Source organism: Camelus dromedarius, chromosome 14, assembly GCF_036321535.1.
Source record: "Camelus dromedarius isolate mCamDro1 chromosome 14, mCamDro1.pat, whole genome shotgun sequence".
Taxonomy (NCBI): Eukaryota; Metazoa; Chordata; class Mammalia; order Artiodactyla; family Camelidae; genus Camelus; species Camelus dromedarius.
Genome location: NC_087449.1, coordinates 44,156,150 through 44,173,773, shown reverse-complemented (window position 1 = coordinate 44,173,773; position 17,624 = coordinate 44,156,150). Strand labels below are relative to the sequence as shown.

Genomic DNA, 17,624 nt, shown 5'->3' with positions numbered 1-17,624 from the left:
GGCTCCCAGTGGAGGATTCCAAAACAAACTGTTTTCTGAAGGGAAAGGAAAGTCTTCAGGGGCTTCTCCTGCTTCAGAAACAAACCCAAGGTGAGATGGGACCAAGAGGGAAAATGGAGAAGGGGACAACAAAACAAGGAAGAAAAATGAACACAGTTCTCTTTTGTTTAAAGAAACAGAGGGAGCCAAATTAATTTGCTTAGGAACCTGCAGCTTCCCACAAAGGTGGGGATGATGGGCAAGATGTCCATATGCAGGATAAACAGCTAGGAAAATGCATTTTCTCCATGCTTAAAAGGGTATGTTGGTCAAAGATTTTACTTATTAAGGGGATGGGCCGGGGGCAGGGGTAGGAGGGGGAGGATGTGGAACAGGGAGACCAACCGACCGACTGACCCAGGGGCTGTTTTTCCAACATTCTCACTGGCTTCCATCCTTGTAATCTAGGTTACCCTTCATGCTACCCTGAGATATAAATAGCATTCATTTCCTTTCTCAGGCCAGACTGTAATGCTGTATTTCCTGGGTCCAAAGGAAAAAATTCTCATAGCCCATCTCTTTCTGAATTTGAGTTACTCCAAAGCTACCTCACTTTGAATCAACTGTGGAATAACAAAACCACTTCAAAAGACCCAAATTTGTTTGTTACTAGCATCTTGTTAAATTAGCCCCGAACAGCCCCAGTGGGACTCCTGAGTAGCTGTTTCCTTTCAAGTGCATAGCTCAGAATCCAGAACACAGCTCCAGGTCTTTGTTGTGCCCTGGATGAGGCAGGCAGATATTTTACACAATGACAGGGAAGGGTACTGAGCCTGAGGCTGGATCCCCCAGGGGGTTTTCTGGATAAGTGCACTTTCGGTTGCAAGATGAAAACAACAAGGCGTTTCTCTTTATTTCTTTTTAAGGAAAGAAAAAGCTACACAAAGAAGAGGAGTTAAATAAGTGAAGAAGCAGAAAAGCTCCTACTTACAACAGCTTACTTGTCTGAGACCCGTGTAGGGTCTCGGCAGCTGAAGGGGCCAAGAGAATCAGATGAACAGGTGGTCACTCAACCAGAAGCCTGACAGCTCACTTCAACATCATGACTTAGCTCAGAGATACCGGTCTGACCCTGAACCCATGGACTCCAGTCTAATACTAGCTGCATTACCCTTTTCTACAATCCTTATCAAGCTTGGCCTGACATCCCTGAACTCAGGAGAAACAAATCAAGGAAAAGAATGAACATTTTGGAGAGAAACATCCAAATGAGACCTTTCCTTTCTCTACCAAGACAGAGGCAAGCAGTGAAGACCAGATTCACTTTGCCCCCCAAACACCTAGGCCTCAGCTCACCCCACAAGGTCCCCTGTCCTGCTGAGTCGATCTTACACTCTCTTACCTCTATGAATTGTCACATCCCTCTCTGTCAGACTGTCAGCTCCTTGGGGAAGCCCTGTGTCCCCTGAAGTGCATCACAAATAGCATTTTAAAGCAGTCTCTGGGTTGGTTCCCCAGGCTATCAGGAAGTGGGTATTTTGATGACATGCATATGGGAAGCCCCAAATTTGCTATTTCCCTGGGGTCTGGACAGTCCCAAACATCCAGACGAGGCCCAAAGGGTTCCTCCTACCTGTTGTAGGTGTTACGCCCCTCCCCTGAGGCCAACGCAACTCAGAGCTGACCCAAACACAACTGGGGGCTTGATACCTTTTCTTACCAATGAGCAATTTAGCAATTAATAGTGTAACCCACTTAGGGTGGGTATTATGATGGGGACAAATCATTTCAAATTAAAAATCAAACTAAAACCTTGATAATAACTCCTCACCAGCATGTGGCTAGTTTCTGGTTTTTGAAAGGTCACAAAAGATTCTTCGATCCCTTTGCATTTACCGCCCAGGGGCAGACAACTGCAGCGGAGAAAGCGCTCCCCACACCTGGCTCTGGTGTGCTGGCTAAAAAGACAGAACCCACCTCTTCCTGTTGCCATTGGGCCTGTCCTCCACCAACTGTCTGGGTGCTGACAGCCTCTTTCGATGGGGCAAGGAGAGGATGTGTTCTTAATCTTAAAGTCTCACCTGTCCTAGCACCTTAGCCCAGAATGTCATGGAAACTGACGCAACAGCTGTCTCAAGATCAGCACTTCGAGTGAGCTGAGATAAGCCCACGAAAGATGCAAACTATCAGCACCATCAGATGCTGTGACCACGTCTTGTGGTGGCTGCAGTGAAGGAAAAGCATACGCACGGAGGAAGTCCTTTGCTCGCTTCGTTTCCTCTCATTTTACAAACTTGTGCAACACACTATCCCCCTCTGCCTGCCCCTCAAAGTTTCCAAGCCTTGTAAGAGTAAGTGGAGTGAGGGCCCACAGCTTACACAGCTACTTGACGGTTCTCAAGCAAATGGCTGAGAAGAGGGAGCACAAGTGGGTACTACTGGTCATGCCAAAGCTTGGGTGTAACTGTAGCCACATGGGCACACCCAAGAGAAAAAATCCCAGGGAGCCCTGGCAGAAAACCTAGGAGCTGGACAGAAAATACAGGTCTGCAGGTCGTCCCAACACACCAGGCTGACCCAAATTTCAGCCGTGAGACTCTTGCTCTCCAAAAGACAACCTCCTGCTTAACAAGTGGCCTTTTGTGCTGCAGGACATTATCCCACAAGCGCTGGGTGGAAAAAAAATCTAGTCCTTTTCACCTGTAACCTCATCGTGGCCTCCAGTTCCAGGGTGGACAAGGCTCTTCTGGACTCCAGGTCTGTGCACCGCCCAATCTCTCAGAGCAGCTGAGGATTTACAAGAGAGCCAGGCAGCCCCAATACACACACACCAGTTCTCACGCCAAGGAAGGCTCTGTCGTGGGGAGTGTACCCTGACAAGTCAAACTCGAAGGTCAGGATGGAGAAACAGGCTCAGAGAGGGACAGTAACCCGCCCCAAGTCACACGGAGAGTCAGGAATGGAGCTTTACTACAACTACAACCTCGGCCCGGGATTCCTGAGTACCCCACTGCCACTCTCCTGCCCTCATCACTCCCGGCTAAGATAACTAACATCCTCACAGCGCTTCCCCAGTGTCCCCGCCTCTCCAGGGCCGAGACCTTGGTCTTTGCCCCGTGCGTCCACCGGCCAACCCGCAGACCCTGCCCGCCCGAAGGACAGGCCCGCCACCACCCCCGACCCAGAGCCCCAGCTCAGCTCCCCACCTCCCGCCGGACCTGCAGAGTCGCGCTCCCGGGAGCCTGCGGCGGCGGACATTTCCCTGCCTGCTTCCTCAAGCTCTTCATCACGCCGCCCGCGCCGCCCCACCCGCTCCGCCCCCCAGAGGGGTCCGCCCCCGCGTGCCACCCCGCCAATCGAAGGCCGGCCTGCTCCATAGCTCCGCCCCTGAAGCCGGGCCTCCTCCAATCCCCTTAGCGCCTGCCAAGACCGATACCTGCCTCCGCCAATTCTGGCACTCCCAGGCCAGGTGCCTGGGGCCGAGTTCCAAACGCGCGTCGCGGGAGGCTCGGGCTCCCGCCTGGCGCACCTGTATCGAGACAGCCACAGGAACTCAGGATCTGGGGTCGCGGGGTCCAAGCCTGTGGAAGGAACAAGGACGAATACTGAGCCACAGGCTTGAAGAGCCAGTTCCACCTCCGCATGATTGTCTGACCGTGAGCAAATCGCTCAGCTTCTCCAGGGAGGCTCCAAGCCTTTTCCCCTCGCTCACAGGGTAGGTCTGAGATTCAAATACAATAATAAACATGAAAACAAGAGTCCTCTACCAAAATAGACCCGTGCCACTCTTCCGACCTTCTGGTAACTATGTGCCAAGGTCTATGCTTCATATATATATATATATGAAACCGCCTTAATTCTCACAACTAACTTTAGGAGGTAGGGAACTATTATCCCGTGACAACTCTTACCCCATGGCAACTGAGCTCAGAGAGGTGATGTCTGAGGTCGAAGAGCGAGTGGCAGATGGGAATGCAAATAGATGCCAGTACCAGGGAGTGGGCTGAGGGCTTTAACTACCCATAATCTCAGTCAGCAACTCGCAAATCACTCCAAAAAATACACTTTGTAAGTAAAAGCAGTGTGTTTGCCATGAAATATGCCTTCAAGACAGGTCTGCTGGTCCCTCCTTAACCAGATTGTCACTCTTCCTTCCTAGAAATTCTTGAGTCCTCTCTGCCTCTCACTCAAACCCGGGTCTCTCTGACTCCCCAAAACTTGCTGTTTCCTATGCTATCCTCCTGCTCCCCTTGTAGAACTGCATGAACCTGACCAAGCTGGATTCCCAAGGGCATCATAAATGAAGAGACTTGGGTCCCACGACTGACAATGGCACCATCACACAGCTCTTAAGTTATCTTCAGCATTTATGTACTATTAACCCATACTGGGCATCATCTGATCCTCACAAAACTCTTGGGAGTAAGTAGTAGGTAAATCAAGCCCATATTCCATTATACAAATAATAAAGCCAAGGTTCAAAGAAATAAAATATGTGGTCCACATTCACAACTAGGAACTGGCAGAGCTAGAATCTGAACTGAAATCTCCGGACTCCATAGGCTTTGGACTTAAAACCTGGAGTTCCAAACCTGGTCCTATTTCTTCAAATGATGAATGGCCTTGAGTAAGTTACTGTGTCTCAGTTTACTCTCTGTGTCAGCTTACTCATCAAATAAACAGGATATCTACTCTTTAGTATCGCTCAAAAGACTGAGCAGGAGAGCATGGTGGTTGTGTGTTGTCTAGCTGTCTAGAAAAATGGACGGCATATAGTAGGTACTCAATTAATATTGGCTAATTCTTTTCACTAACTGTGTGGTCTCTTGACCAAGGCACTTCTGCTCCCTGGCCTTTTCTGCTGCACATTACCCACCACGGACTGGGTGGGAAAAACCTACTTCCTTTCACCTGTAACCTCCTCCTGGACTCTGGTCCCTTTATCTGTAAAATGCAAGGGTTGGGCTGATGGATTTCCAAGAGCTGTCTGCCCTGAGAGTCCCCTCTCACCCAAACCCCTCCCTGAGAAAGTCCACATCGTGACAGCTGCTCAGAGAAGTTGAGTGAGTGCAGTTTCCCTACTGATTACCTCACATGCGGACTCCAGGAGGAAGAGTGGGTAAGGGCACTGAGAGACAGATACCTCCTGCATGTTAAGCATGCAGCTCTACCACTTGAGCTATACCTCCCCCCAACACTGCTGTATGTTATCTATGAAAGTTGAAAAGAGAGTTCTCATCACAAGGAAAAAATTTTTCTATTTCTTTAATTGTATATCTATATGAGATAATGGATGCTCACTAAACTTATTGTGGTCATCATTTCATGATGAATGTTAGTCAAATCATTATGCTGTATACTGTAAATTTACACAGTGTAGTATGTCAATTATAGCTAAATAAAGCTAGAAGAAAAAAGTCTACAAAACCAAAGTTCAGAGAGGTGAGGTGTTTGGCCCAAAGTCACACAGCTAAGGACCAGCAAAGATAGGTTTTAAATATAAAAGGGGGTGGAGCTTCAAAGTCTGTGCTCTTTGCTGATTACCATTGTTCCTTCTCCCACAATTACCCATGACACTCATGAAACAGGTTATCCTTATTAGTTGAAATTTCCGAGATAAATTTCCTCCTGCTTCTAAAATAAACTTGAAGCCCCTTAACTAGGCATTCAAGACTCTATCATCTTCTTTCCTTTTCCCACACACCCCAGTTTGCACCCACCATCAGTCCCCTTCCTACATACTGAGCGAACTAAGTTGGAGCCCCCGGACATTCAGTCTCCATGGTGAGACCAGACAGAAAGGGAGCCCTCCCCCTGTTCCTGCAGCTATAAGATGTCAGCTAGAAAGGAAACAAGTAACAGCCTTGTGTCAACAGCGAAGCCCCAGCACCTGGTGGTTAGAATTTGCATGTTCTATAGCTGATCCTTTGTTTTGTACAAACTCTCCTTTACCTGCCAGGCCCATCTCCCAGTAGAAACAAATTCTGCCCTAAAGGCAACTAACCTCTCACTGCTAGGTCAAAGCTAGACCATTTTCATAGCTGCTGTGGGGGACAGAGCAGGGTTCAAGGGCAGGAGAGCTCTTAATGACAGACTTCCCTTGGTTCTAGCTGTGGTTGGCAGACAGAGGGAAGATGGGCCTCTAGAAGCTGCTGACCCTGCTCACTTGGAAAAGATTCTGCATCAGAATCACAGCCCACCCATGCAGCCCTACTGGAGTTAAAACTCAGTCCAGAAGTGAGAAAACAGATATGCAAACATTGTGACTAGCTGGTGGCCTGGGGGCACTGTGGCCTCCTGCCAGCAGCTTGGAGAGGGCACAGACACTGTGGAGTGTGTGTCCAAAATGTGCCAAGTCAACTGGTGGTGGGGAGGTCAGTACCCAGCCAACCCCTCCCTCCCACCCCACCCCCAGGGAGCCTGAAGTCTTACTTACCTGGGTGGGCCCTGGAGACTTCCTGGAGGAACATTCTAGTGTGGGAACCAAAGGGGAGATGGAATACGAGGCTGAGCTCTGCTGTGTCCAGCTGGACAGTCACATCTGAGCCTGCACAGGGGTGGGAGTGGGGGGCAGGAAATGAGCCCTTGGCTCCAGGATGCTTAGATGCGTCTTTAGGCTGGTGTCCCCAGGCTGGAGAATCAGCAGCCCAAGCTCCCAAAGCCCCTTTGGCCCTTTAAGCAATTCACTAAAGGCTGCTGCTGGGACAATAAGGAAGCCCTCTGTACCCTTGGCTCCAAATTAACATCACCCTCAGTCTATAAAGGGGATAGACCTTACTGAATAGTCAGTAAGCTTCAACACAACAGTACAGGATGGAGCCAGAAGAGAACAAGTTCTCGACCCAGTTTACCCTCCACCCCCTCCAAGTGGAATGAAAAGCACTCAGAGGTGGACAGAGGGGCTGTCCATCCGTCAGTCTCCCTGACTGTGCCAGGCACAGGCTAGGCACTGGGAATGCCACGGTGAAGAGAACAGGCATGGCCTGTCTTCAGGAAGCTAGACTGTGGACAGTGTCTGGCTCATAGGGTAACCCCTGCACCTGGCAGGCCCATGGTGAGCATCCAAAACATGCGCTGAACTAATGAGTGAGTAGGACCCACCTAGCAGAGTGCTCAAGAGCATGGGCGCCAGAGTCTGGATCCTGAGTTTGAATCCTGGTTCCCCTACTTGCTGAGGTACTTTATTTCTCTGGGCCTCAGTTATCTTGTCCATAAAATGGGGATGAAAGCAGTGATGACCCCATAGAATTGTTGCCAGGAAAGCTCTTAACAGAGAGCCTGGCACAAGGTCATTGATTAAATATTCATTTCTATGACTATTATGATTATTACTTTTACTACCATCACTACAGTCTAGCAAAGAAGACTGACATTAAATAGGGCTCTATAAATAATCAAATCACTGTGAGTGGCAGAGAGGTAGCAAGGATGAGAAAAAGGAATGTGTATCAGTGAGATACAAACAACCTCAGGGGTTCAACCAAAGCTTTCCTGGGAAAAGTCAGTGTGACCTAAAACCCTGGAGGGTGAGTGGCTAGGTGAAAAGAGGAGTGAGGGCTTTCAGGAGGAGGGAGCAGCGTGTGCAAGGGCTCCGTGATGAGAACGCGCGTCATGTCTGAGGTGATGGAAGCAATCTAGAGGCATCCAAGCGCAGCCAGCAGGATAGAGAGTGATGGGAGAGAGGGGCGGGGCCAGACCCTGCACCGTCTTGCCAACAGAAGGCTACCAGAGGATGCTCTGACTTCACAGGGCTCCTCTCTGCAGATCCCGTACCCCTGGCCCCAACCAGGACTTAGACGAAAGGACCACTCACCAAGAATGTAGAGTTCACCCTCTGGGGACACTGTGGGGAGGGAAGAGAAAAGGCCCTTAGCAATTGATCACCCCAGCCAGGGGTGATCGTCCAGGCTCCCACTGCCCGACCCCGAACAAGGACAGAAATGATCTGGGGGCCCAGAGGAGAGGGATCACACCGCCCAGCCCCCGTGGCACCTTCTTCCAGCGTGAAATCCCGCGAGATCGGCACTATCTGGTCCAAGGAGACATCGTCCCCAGTAATGGCCATCCTCCGGTGCGTATACAGGAAGAGACTGAGGGCAGGAAGCAGAGTGAGGACAGGGCACCCATCCTTCCAGCCCATCGTGGAAGCGTCAGGGTGCTTGCACTCCCTCCTTGATCCCCAGGGCTATGCTGGTGGTGCCCAGCCAGGCACAAACCTCATGCCTCTGTCCCCCGTGCCCAGCAGTGACTGCAGTTTTATGGATAGGTCATCAGGGTCATCCAAGCTGAACCTGTCCCATTTGGGGAGCCCCTGCTTTGTTGGTAAAACCCATGCTTGATCGTTTCCTTGTGCATTCTAGCACCGCATGTGACAAGAGCAGAGCAAACTTAGCTTTCCCCTCTCCCTCCCTGAACCACCATTTTTCCACCTGTAAAGTGAGGGGACTGGATTAGAAAATGTCTTTGGCTCCTCCCTCCCACCCTGAGGGTTCACTTTCTGTCTGTGAGACCTTTGCTATGTATCAATTATTCTCTCTCTGCTTTGATGTAATATGTGGGCATTTATGAAGCCCTTTCTATGTGCTTTAGTGTTTTAAACATTTTACGTGTAGTAACTCATTTTATTCTTTAGTCTGGACACATTGAGGTACAGAGGAATAAACAATTTGCTCAAGATCACATGGCTGGGAAGTAACAAAGCCTGGATTTGAACCCAGTCAGGCCCCGGGGCTCAAGGTCTGGAGCAGTACATTAAACAGTCTCTTGAGAAGCTGCTACATCAGAATTTGAGGATTATATGACCTAATAATACATAGGGCTTGGAACATAGTGTTCAAAAAATATTAACTATCATTATTACATTTATTTTAGAAGCCTCAGACTCTGTCCTAGAGGGATGGATGGACTCCAGCTGAAGGGACAGTGGAGAATAAACCCCAGGACCCAGACAGGCAAGTACCAAACCCGTGACTTACGCGTGTTCCTGGCCACCACCTTCTGGGCGGTAGCGCACGAGTCCCAGGAGGCGGCTCTGCCTGCTGTCCCCCTCACACAGCACACCTTGCACTGCCTGCTGCTCAGGGTCAAGGAAAACTGAAGGGAAGCTGGCAGCCAAGCCTCTCCCAACCCAGCCCGCCCCATCTTCCCAGCCTTGCCCTGCCCTCACCCACACAGATTCACTGGGTGAAGGTTGCTCAACCTCTCTGAGCCTTCCTCATCTGTGAAATGGGAATAGTAATCCCCAACTTCACAAGAGGTGGGAGGATAACTGAGTATTCAAAGCACCCAGCAGAGAGTCCAGGACTGAGTAAGTACTTAGGGGATACTGTGTTCCTTCTCCCCCTGATGATGGAGAGAGGGAGGCAAGCAGATAAGACAAGGAGACATCTGTCATTCCACTTCCCAAGGCCCCTGGCAGGCCCGGGTGCTGGGAGCTGGGCGCCCACCAGGAAGGATATGATGATGCAGTACTCCTCCTCGGCCAGTGTCTCCTGGATTGCCACAGACTGGTCCATGCTGGGCCCGGCTGAGCAGACACACCTGGGGGAGGGCAGATGAGAGCTCCCTTGATCAACAAGACACCTAGGAGGTGATGGAGCTGCTTCAGAGGGCTCTCCCTCCTCCTCCCCATCCCCCTTCCCTCTAGAATGGGCCTTTTAGTTTCCAGGGAGAAGGGCCATCCCTTGCCTCTGGTGGGAAGTACAATTTGCTTATCGCCCTTTAGAAGGGCATCCAGTCGTTTCTAAGTGGGGTCCAGTCTACTTGTTGGACGTGGGGTGCCTTGTCCCATGACTGGAGAGAAGGACACGGTCCCCCTGGGATGGGGCTCTGCCTCCTTTTTTGGGGAGTAGTATTAGTCCTATTGGTACCTCTCTGGGAGGTGCCAGGGGTGTATCTGCATGGGGTTGGAGGAACATCCTGTTACTCCCAGGAAAGAAGCATCTCATCCTGGACAAGGACCCCAGTCCTGTTCCTCTTTCCTTGGAGATGATAAAAGTGTCCCGTTGCTCCTTGGCCCTCCCCCACAGCCCAGCAGGCCCCATTGCATCAGCCACAGGCTGGGGGGTGTCCGGTTCTGACAGCCTCGGACAAGAGTCCCAGCCCTCAGCTTGCCCATCCCTGCCCTCGCTTTCCTGCTCCACACCTGCTCCCCGGCCCCCTGCCATTACCGCCTACCTCCTGAGCTGTCACCGCTGCTGAGTGTGAGGAACACTACGCCCCGGGCCCCCATCAGTGACTACATTTCCCAGCAGCCCCCGCGCCACAGGATGGTCAGCCAGCCTGCAAGTCCCAGCATGCCCGCGCCAATAGTAGGAGGGTCTCCCTGCCCCTGTTAACTCCTTAGGTCCCAGGATGCGCCGGGCTCCCTATTCTGGGAAGATTTTCCTAAGGACTGCCCTCGCCTCACCCTTGGCCCTCTAAGTCATGGGGCCAGAGCTCCCCTCTGCCCAGGGCCCGAAAGGAAGATAATCACTTTAAGGGGCGAAATTTTCTCCTGAATTGCAACCTCAACTCCTCTCCACCGAGGCAGGCCAACTCTGGCCTCTACTGAAACTCTTCCTCCCCAGATAACCACCCGTCCTGGCTTAAAGGAGAACAATACTATGAAGAACCACCACCCCCATTTTCCAGGTGGAGAAACTGAGGCTCAAAGAGGTTAAGCAATTTGACCAAGGCCCTGCAGCTAGCAGAGTGGCAAAACGGGGCCTCAGTTGAAAGTGTGACTCCAACTTCTGTGCCTTCGACACTGCCACACACTGCTGTATTTCCTCCCTTAGTGTCAGTGGTGTGTGTGAGGTGTGTGAGGTGGGAGCAGCCGGTCACGCCTGCCTCAGGGGGCTATTTGAGGATAAGGGATGCGAGTGCACTTTGTAGAGGGTGTCACCCTGTTCCTATGCAGTACTGAGACATGGGAGGGGGCCCTCCAGGTCTCAAGACAGCCTGAGGGTGCACTTTGCTGTTCTCCAGCACCTTTCAGACTCACTGGCTGGGGCACCCAGGCAAGGCCTTTCTCCTTTGGGGCCTCGATTTCTCCACCTACGATAAGTTTGCTCCAAATGGACAAACAGGACCAGCCCAGATCCAAGATCCAAGCATCCAAGACGGGTCTCTCTCAGCCTAATGGCCATTTGACTAAGCTGAAATCTCCCTGAAGACAGGCTGTGTCTTTTCCTCGTCACCCCAGGGTAATTTCTGGCATCCAGCTGACCCTCAGAACATGTTGATTGGTTAGTGAATTATCTTAATGAATCCACCTTCTCTCAAGCTTTGACCCAAACTGAAACATCATTGCTGGGGAAGGACTGACCATGTGACTTCAAACTTGTCCCCCTTTCTTTTGCCCTAAGCTGAGAGCTGCTGCCCTAGTGGCCAGTCCAAGTTTGTGTACGTAAACCTCTTCCAAAAACAGACATCACCTTCTTCCAGTCTTCTTTGTTTCCTGGAAATATCCACAACACACATGGAGCTCAAGTTTATTTGAATTTGGTTTCAAAGTTGTGTGGGGCATGAAGGGAAGGGGGGAGGACAAAGGGGGTGGGGGTGGTCACTGAAGGAAAGCAAAGGAACCTCAATTCCAGCCCCCCTCTTTATGTCAAAGGCTGGGGAGGATCTGGGAAAAGTAAATGGGACCGGGAATTTTTTACAGATGAAGGAACTGTCCCTGCAGGACTTTGGGGTCCTCCCACTTGATGGGGGTCAGACAGGAAATTGTTCCGTTTCTCCAGACAAACCCCAGCCCCTCCTTGGGAGTGGAGATTAGGCCCCGCCCCCTCAGAAAGCATCACATTCAGTCCTATGCCCTGGCAGTCTCTAGCGCAGAGCTGTGGACTTGATATATCCTTTTCACTAAAGCTACAGCTACAGCACAGAGCTGGGGGTGGGCCTGGGACTTGCACAGTCTACAGTGTCTTCCTGGCTGCCACTCCCTGATTCTGCTGGGCTGAGCTAGGGGAGCAGGAGCAGAAGCAGGGCAGAGTGGAGGAGCCGCAGCGTGGCCCCAGCCAGCATCCAGTGCAGGGGGCACCTGGTGGCCCCTGGGGCTGCCCCATTGAAGAGGAGGTTCCCAGCCAGCTGGAGGCAGCTGCCTGAGGCTGAGGCTTGGCAGCACTCCTGGTAGCAGGGCTGAGCCACAGCCCTGTGACACCTGGTGGTCCCTGCCACACAGGCCTGGCTGCACCCTGCAGCATAGCCTGAGCTGGACCTTTTCAGCTACAAGAAGAGATGGGACCATTTATCCTCCCCTTGCCTTCATTCCCTGTTCACAGAGGCAGAAAATGTTAAGCGGGGCAATAGGCTGAGCGGAACTTCCCTGGACCCCTAACTCCCTCCTCACGAGGCCGACCAGCCAGTCCCCAGAGAACACACAGGGTGATCAGAAATAAGGGGCATGTCATGGAGACTTGGAAGATTGCTGCTGCCACCCTGGATTTCAGCATAATGCAGAGCTAAGAGGGTGGAGCATGCTAGACCTCAGGCAGCCTGGCCCCCAGCAAGTCTAGCTCCAGCCGGGTTCAGCTGCTGACCCACTCTGTCCCGGCAGGAGAAGAGAGGCCTGCAGTTCTGAGGGAGGGCAGCATCCCCGATCTTGGAGCCTCCCAGGAGCCTGCCTCACAGAAGTCCTCAGGGCACCCGGCCACAGCTTTCTGCCCTTTGACACACTGCCTTGGCAGAAGGTGGAACCGATTTTACCCTGGAAGAGAAAGTGAAAGGAAGGGTGAAGGGTGGGGAGCTCTGTGAACTCTCAACGGAGGCAGGGCTGGAGCCCCACCCTGCCTGTCCCACTAACACCAGCCACCAGGAACAGTCCATTCCTGCCTGCACCTCCCAGAGCAGGCAGGTGGGGTCAGACACTCACATTTCTCTTGGGGGCTGGCGGGATAGGTGATGGTCACCGGGGGTGGAGTGGAAAGTAGCTTGTCCTCTGGGATGGTCAGGTGGCCTAGGCCTGGGAGCAGAGCAGGGCTGCCTGGGGAAGTGCTGTGACACTTCTGCTGGGGGACAATTCCTCTGCAAAGTCCCAGCCATCACCCCAAGGGAGGGCATCTTGTATGTGGGCATCACAACCTGAAAGGCCCCCATCTCCACCACCCTGGAGCGGCACAGGACCTTGCTCTGGTATCCCTGCTCTTGTGGGGAGGGGAGCACTGACTCAGCTGGGCGGGGAAAGGAGGGGAGTTGGGACGGGAATCCAGAAGGGGTGGGGTATGGATAAGGAGGGTAGACCTCAAAGATCAGGGTCAGCCTGACAAGGTTTAAAGGTTAGGTTCTGATAGAGGTTGTGGAGGTTGGTGAAAATAGCTCAGATTTGGAGGCCTGTCAAAGAGTGGGGTTCGCAGCTGGGGGTTAGTGGGTGGGCAAGGCTCAGGGCTGGGGACAGGTGGGGTGGGGCTCAGAACTTAGGGGCTAATGGGAGAAGGAGTCAGAGTCAGGGGCAATGGCAGAGGGGCCCCGAGTTAGAGGACCATGGAGGAGGGGTCCAGAGCTGCAGGCTGGTGGGGCTGTGTCACCAAAGCTTGAGAGCCAGGCAGAGCAGCCACCCCTGCAGCACTGCAGAGAGCAGGGGCCTGGGCTGGGGCTGAGTGGTTGGCCCAGCAAGGGCTGGGACCAGTTTCATTTCTGCCCTCACAGCTGAGGCTGCACCTGCCTATGTAGAGGGAAGCATTGAGTTGAATCAGCTGGGTAGAGAGTGCCTGTGAGTCCAGGAGGCCTCATCTTCTCCAGGCAGCCCACACACTGACTCCTCTCCCTCCCACTTCAGTATCTCGCTCCCAGCACCTTACTCTACATACCCAAATGTCAGCACCCCTCTCAACCCTGTAACAGTCCCTCCTGGCAGCATCCTGCCTGGGTCCCCCTGTCCCCAACAGCAGCCCCCCTCCCACACCTCCTCGCAGGGGTGCTCCACCATTTGGTTGGAGAACCCTGCCTCCTAGTAGCACGCCTCTCTGAAGCAGTGGAAACTGTGGCTTATCTGTGGGAGGGTTTGAACTCTGTGGCCCCAGTTCCCATGGGTGAAGGCCTCCAGGAAACTCTCTTTGCCTTCATATGCTGCTTACCTGGACAGGAGCAGGGGTCAGCTGATTTCTCACCAGGTTCTGAGCTACTAGTAAGAACAGCAGGAGGACTGGTAGGAGGAGAAGGAGAGAGGAGACCACTGCAGGGAGTCATCAGCTCAAGAGTCAAGGTCAAGGCAGGGTCATGCAGTGGTTAAGTAGAAGAGGTCATGATGTCAGGGAGAAGAAGGGACAGCCCCAGGGCCCAGAAGTCATCACAGATTAGGGTTGTCACAGGGTCTGGGAGAGGCTGGGGTCCCTTGGCTGAGGACAGCTACCTCTGAGCAAAGCAGCTTGATGGCTACTGTTGGCCACAGACATCTGTTGAGGGATTTCAGGAGCCGGAGAGAGTGAAGACCAGTCCTGGGCAGCCCAGGGGAGGGCTGCAAACAGGGATTCCCATTACACACTATGCAGATGAGTAAACCAAGGCTGGGAGCAGGTTGGGGGTGTGGTCAACCTGGAGGGAATAAGGGATCCCAGGGGCTGGGCATTTGCTTCCTGCAAGTCATACTGTCAGAGTGACATTGAGGCCAGCATAAAGGGGCCTGTAGCCAGGTAACAGCCCCTCTGAGAGTGAATGTTGTTGATGGCATGGCAACAGCAGCATCCCAGCCCTGAGGGGAGACCGAGCTGGAGCAGGTGCAGTGACAGGAAATAGACATCCGGTGCCTCTGATCTGGCCTCATTTACCTCTGATGTCAGAAGGTGCTAGGGGTGGGGTGTGGAGGGTGATGGGCTTCCTCAGAACTCAGGGCAGGGAAACGCTGGGTCACAGAGAGGGTCAGAAATCAGGGCTCACCTTGTCCAGATTCTTCAGGGTTCAGACCCCACCCTGTTCCTAAATCAGAGCTGAGCCAAGGGCAGGACGTAGCTCTCAGACCTCGGATAGCAGGATCCCAGCTCTGTCTTCCCCAGTACGAAAGGATCAAGCCTGTTAGCGTCTGCTAAGCCCAGGTTCAAGTTTTTCCAGGTGAGGCAGACAACTGCTGGAGGTGGGAGAGGGGGGCATTATTCCCATCTTCAGGTTCAACCCTGGGAAGCTGAGCACAACCCAGCCCCCTGCGTCCCCAGGGCTAACAGGGCATGTTTCCCTGTCCTCATGGGTATAGTCCTCCATCAGCACTTCCATCACCACATCAGTCTCTCAGGTGATGGCTGCCAGGGTGATGTGAAACAGAGGGGAGCCTGGAGCTAGGACCCTGCCTGGGCTGGGCCCCTGCTAGCAGTGGTCTTTAATGCACGAATGGGGTGGTGCTCAGAATCCAGGGTGTGGAGGTGAGGCAGAATGGGACCCCTTGTCAATAGGGGCCACTTCTCTCTCCACCCTCACCCATCCTTACCACCAGAAGCCTCAGCCCCTCTACCACCCCCTCCCCTCCAATGCTACACTCAAGAAGCTTTTGGCAGTGGGAAGGGCGTAGCTCAATGGTATAGCGTGTACTTAGCATGCACGAGGTCCTGGGTTCAATCTCCAGTACCTCTGATAAAAAATAAGTAAGTTAATAAATAAATAAACCTAATTAACTCCCCTCCTCAAAGAAAAGAAGTGTTCTTATCCAGTCAGTTCCTCTCCAAGGGGACCTCAGTCTCCGAAGACAAATAGGTCAAGAGGGGGTGCCCAAAGGTTCTACTCAGCCCTTGTGTCCTGGTGAAAGGAAGGGCCAAGGCCTCCCACACAGCCTCTTTCCCCCTCCCTGGTGGGGACAGATGAGGCTGGAGGGACAGTTCAGGACAGGGACGGAAGCAGACACTCAGCTGAATCGGAAAGCTGGGCAAAGCCGAGATGGTTACCTGCTGGTCCGTGTTCGTTCTGGCTCCTGGCCCATCTCCTTTAGCCTGTACACACCTCTCTGACTAGAGAGAGTATTCCCATACCCACTGTGCCCCACCTCCTCCCCACTGGAGACCTACTTGTGCACCTGAAGGTATGGAGGGCAACCAGTGTGTGTGCTGGAGTTGGGGAGTATCCAGGTGTGGCCCCTGGACGTTGGTGGCTGCCCCTCATTCTGTCCAATCATTTGTCAGCTCTCGGAGCTCCCTCTGATGCTGCTGCTGCCACTGGGGACACGAGCGAAGAAGGAAGCTGATGTCCAGACTGGAGCCAGAGGGAGAAAATAAAGCCAACTGGCAGATAAAGGGACCCCACTGGGACATGCTTTGTGTAGATGAGAAACCTGGCAGGTGGAGAGGGCTGTCAGAAGAGATCAGAGGGAGGGGAGGCCAGGGTCCTCCCAGGGCCCACCTGCAACGGGAGAAGGCTGTCTGGCTGATAGTGGAAAGGGTATGTGTGGGAGAGGTGGCAGGCCTACTCCGACCATGAGGACTTTGAGGTGAGGCTGCCAGCAGGCCTGGAAGGATGAAGTGAGAGGTAGCTGTCATCCCAAGGATTAAAAAATGTAAAAGTAATGCTGAGGGAAGACGAAAACCTCGCCATTGTCTGCCCCTCACTTCCCTGACACATGGGTTCCCTTTAGGATGCTCCGTCCATAGAACCTTCCAGCACAAGCTGACCCCAGGGACCAGAACAGAAGGGAAGTGGAGGAAGGGGATGAGAGTTGAGGCGGGACACAGATTTACTTGCTGTCCTCTCAGAGGTGGGGAGTGAGGAGACTCCTGCTTCTGGGAGGTTCATCCCAAGATTGGCCCCGGGGTCCAGCAGCACTAGTCTGGGGGTCGACCCCAGGAACGACTCCCAGGTGCTTCCTGCCTGGGCTGGAGAGGGAAAGGCGGAGTCCTGCAGCTTTTCTGATGGAGCAGTTTTCCTCCTTCAAGAGCAAGTTGAATGACCTGCTCTCCGCAAGCAGAGCCCAGGTGGAGTTCAGACTCCAAAGATGCACTTCTGGGGATTCATGAGCTCCTGAAATGTGTGCAAAAATGTATGTGCATGTATATTTTTCTAGGAGAAAGCCTACAATTATCTTTTTATTTCCAAAGGAATCTATGATCCTAAAAAAATTAAGAACTACTGATCTAAACCAAGAAAGAGCACCCCTCCACTCTCCCCAGCCTGGTCAGGGGGCTCAGCTGAAATCCTGTTCTTCCTGTAGAAGACGCCCCCTAAAGGCCAGCTTAAAGGAGTCACCTCTGGGGAGAGCCACTTCTGGTCTAAGTTCATAGGCACCTCCATAGTAGCTCTGTGCCCTCAGGGCTGGGTGGACTTGGCCACACACCATGCCGGCCTGGGTTGTGACTGCACCTTCTTACCTGATTCTGTTCCAACCATCTCACCGCTACCTAATTCTCAAGATTTGCAAACACAGCTGTGCCTGGCACATGGGAGGCACTAAAAAATATGTGGGTGAATGTAACAAATGAACAAAAGAAGCCTGTGTGGTGACAGGGAAGCCCCAGGTTTACTCCAAGGCAGCTCTGGCTCATAGGTCACAGGACGATTGCAGTCATCTGGGCGAGGGTGATGGCAGGACTGCTCTGAACCTGGTCCCACCTCCCCTCCGCACTGTAAAGAAAGTGGGTTCTCGGGATGCTCTGCTGACCCTGGAGCCCCAGGTATCTACTCCTAAAAGTGAGGCTGGGAGGAATGTAATGCCTGGAAAGCAGCAGGTGGGTTCCTGGGGAGGCCCAATGCTG

At 52.8% G+C, this 17,624-nt stretch overlaps 1 protein-coding gene across 7 annotated transcripts in view; it reads right to left on the bottom strand.

The window, feature by feature from the left end:
- The window catches only part of INPP5B (inositol polyphosphate-5-phosphatase B), a 40,268-nt gene extending 30,053 nt beyond the window's left edge, over positions 1 to 10,215 (bottom strand). For 4 of the 7 annotated variants that reach the window (XM_064493738.1, XM_064493740.1, XM_064493739.1 and 1 more), the window contains exons 1-7: positions 10,156 to 10,215; positions 9,438 to 9,519; positions 8,955 to 9,049; positions 7,972 to 8,069; positions 7,793 to 7,822; positions 6,416 to 6,526; positions 3,416 to 3,560 (exon numbers count right to left, since the gene is read on the bottom strand). In XM_064493738.1, the coding sequence (XP_064349808.1) occupies positions 3,416 to 3,560; positions 6,416 to 6,526; positions 7,793 to 7,822; positions 7,972 to 8,069; positions 8,955 to 9,049; positions 9,438 to 9,494 (536 nt within the window). In that variant the 5' untranslated portion in view covers positions 9,495 to 9,519; positions 10,156 to 10,215. Of the gene's footprint in view, positions 1 to 2,679; positions 2,701 to 3,185; positions 3,561 to 6,415; positions 6,527 to 7,792; positions 7,823 to 7,971; positions 8,070 to 8,954; positions 9,050 to 9,437; positions 9,520 to 10,155 lie in introns of those variants that run through there. The other 3 variants (XM_031464804.2, XM_031464808.2, XM_031464802.2) reach the window with 3 other exon arrangements.
- Between the last annotated feature and the right edge of the window lie 7,409 nt (positions 10,216 to 17,624).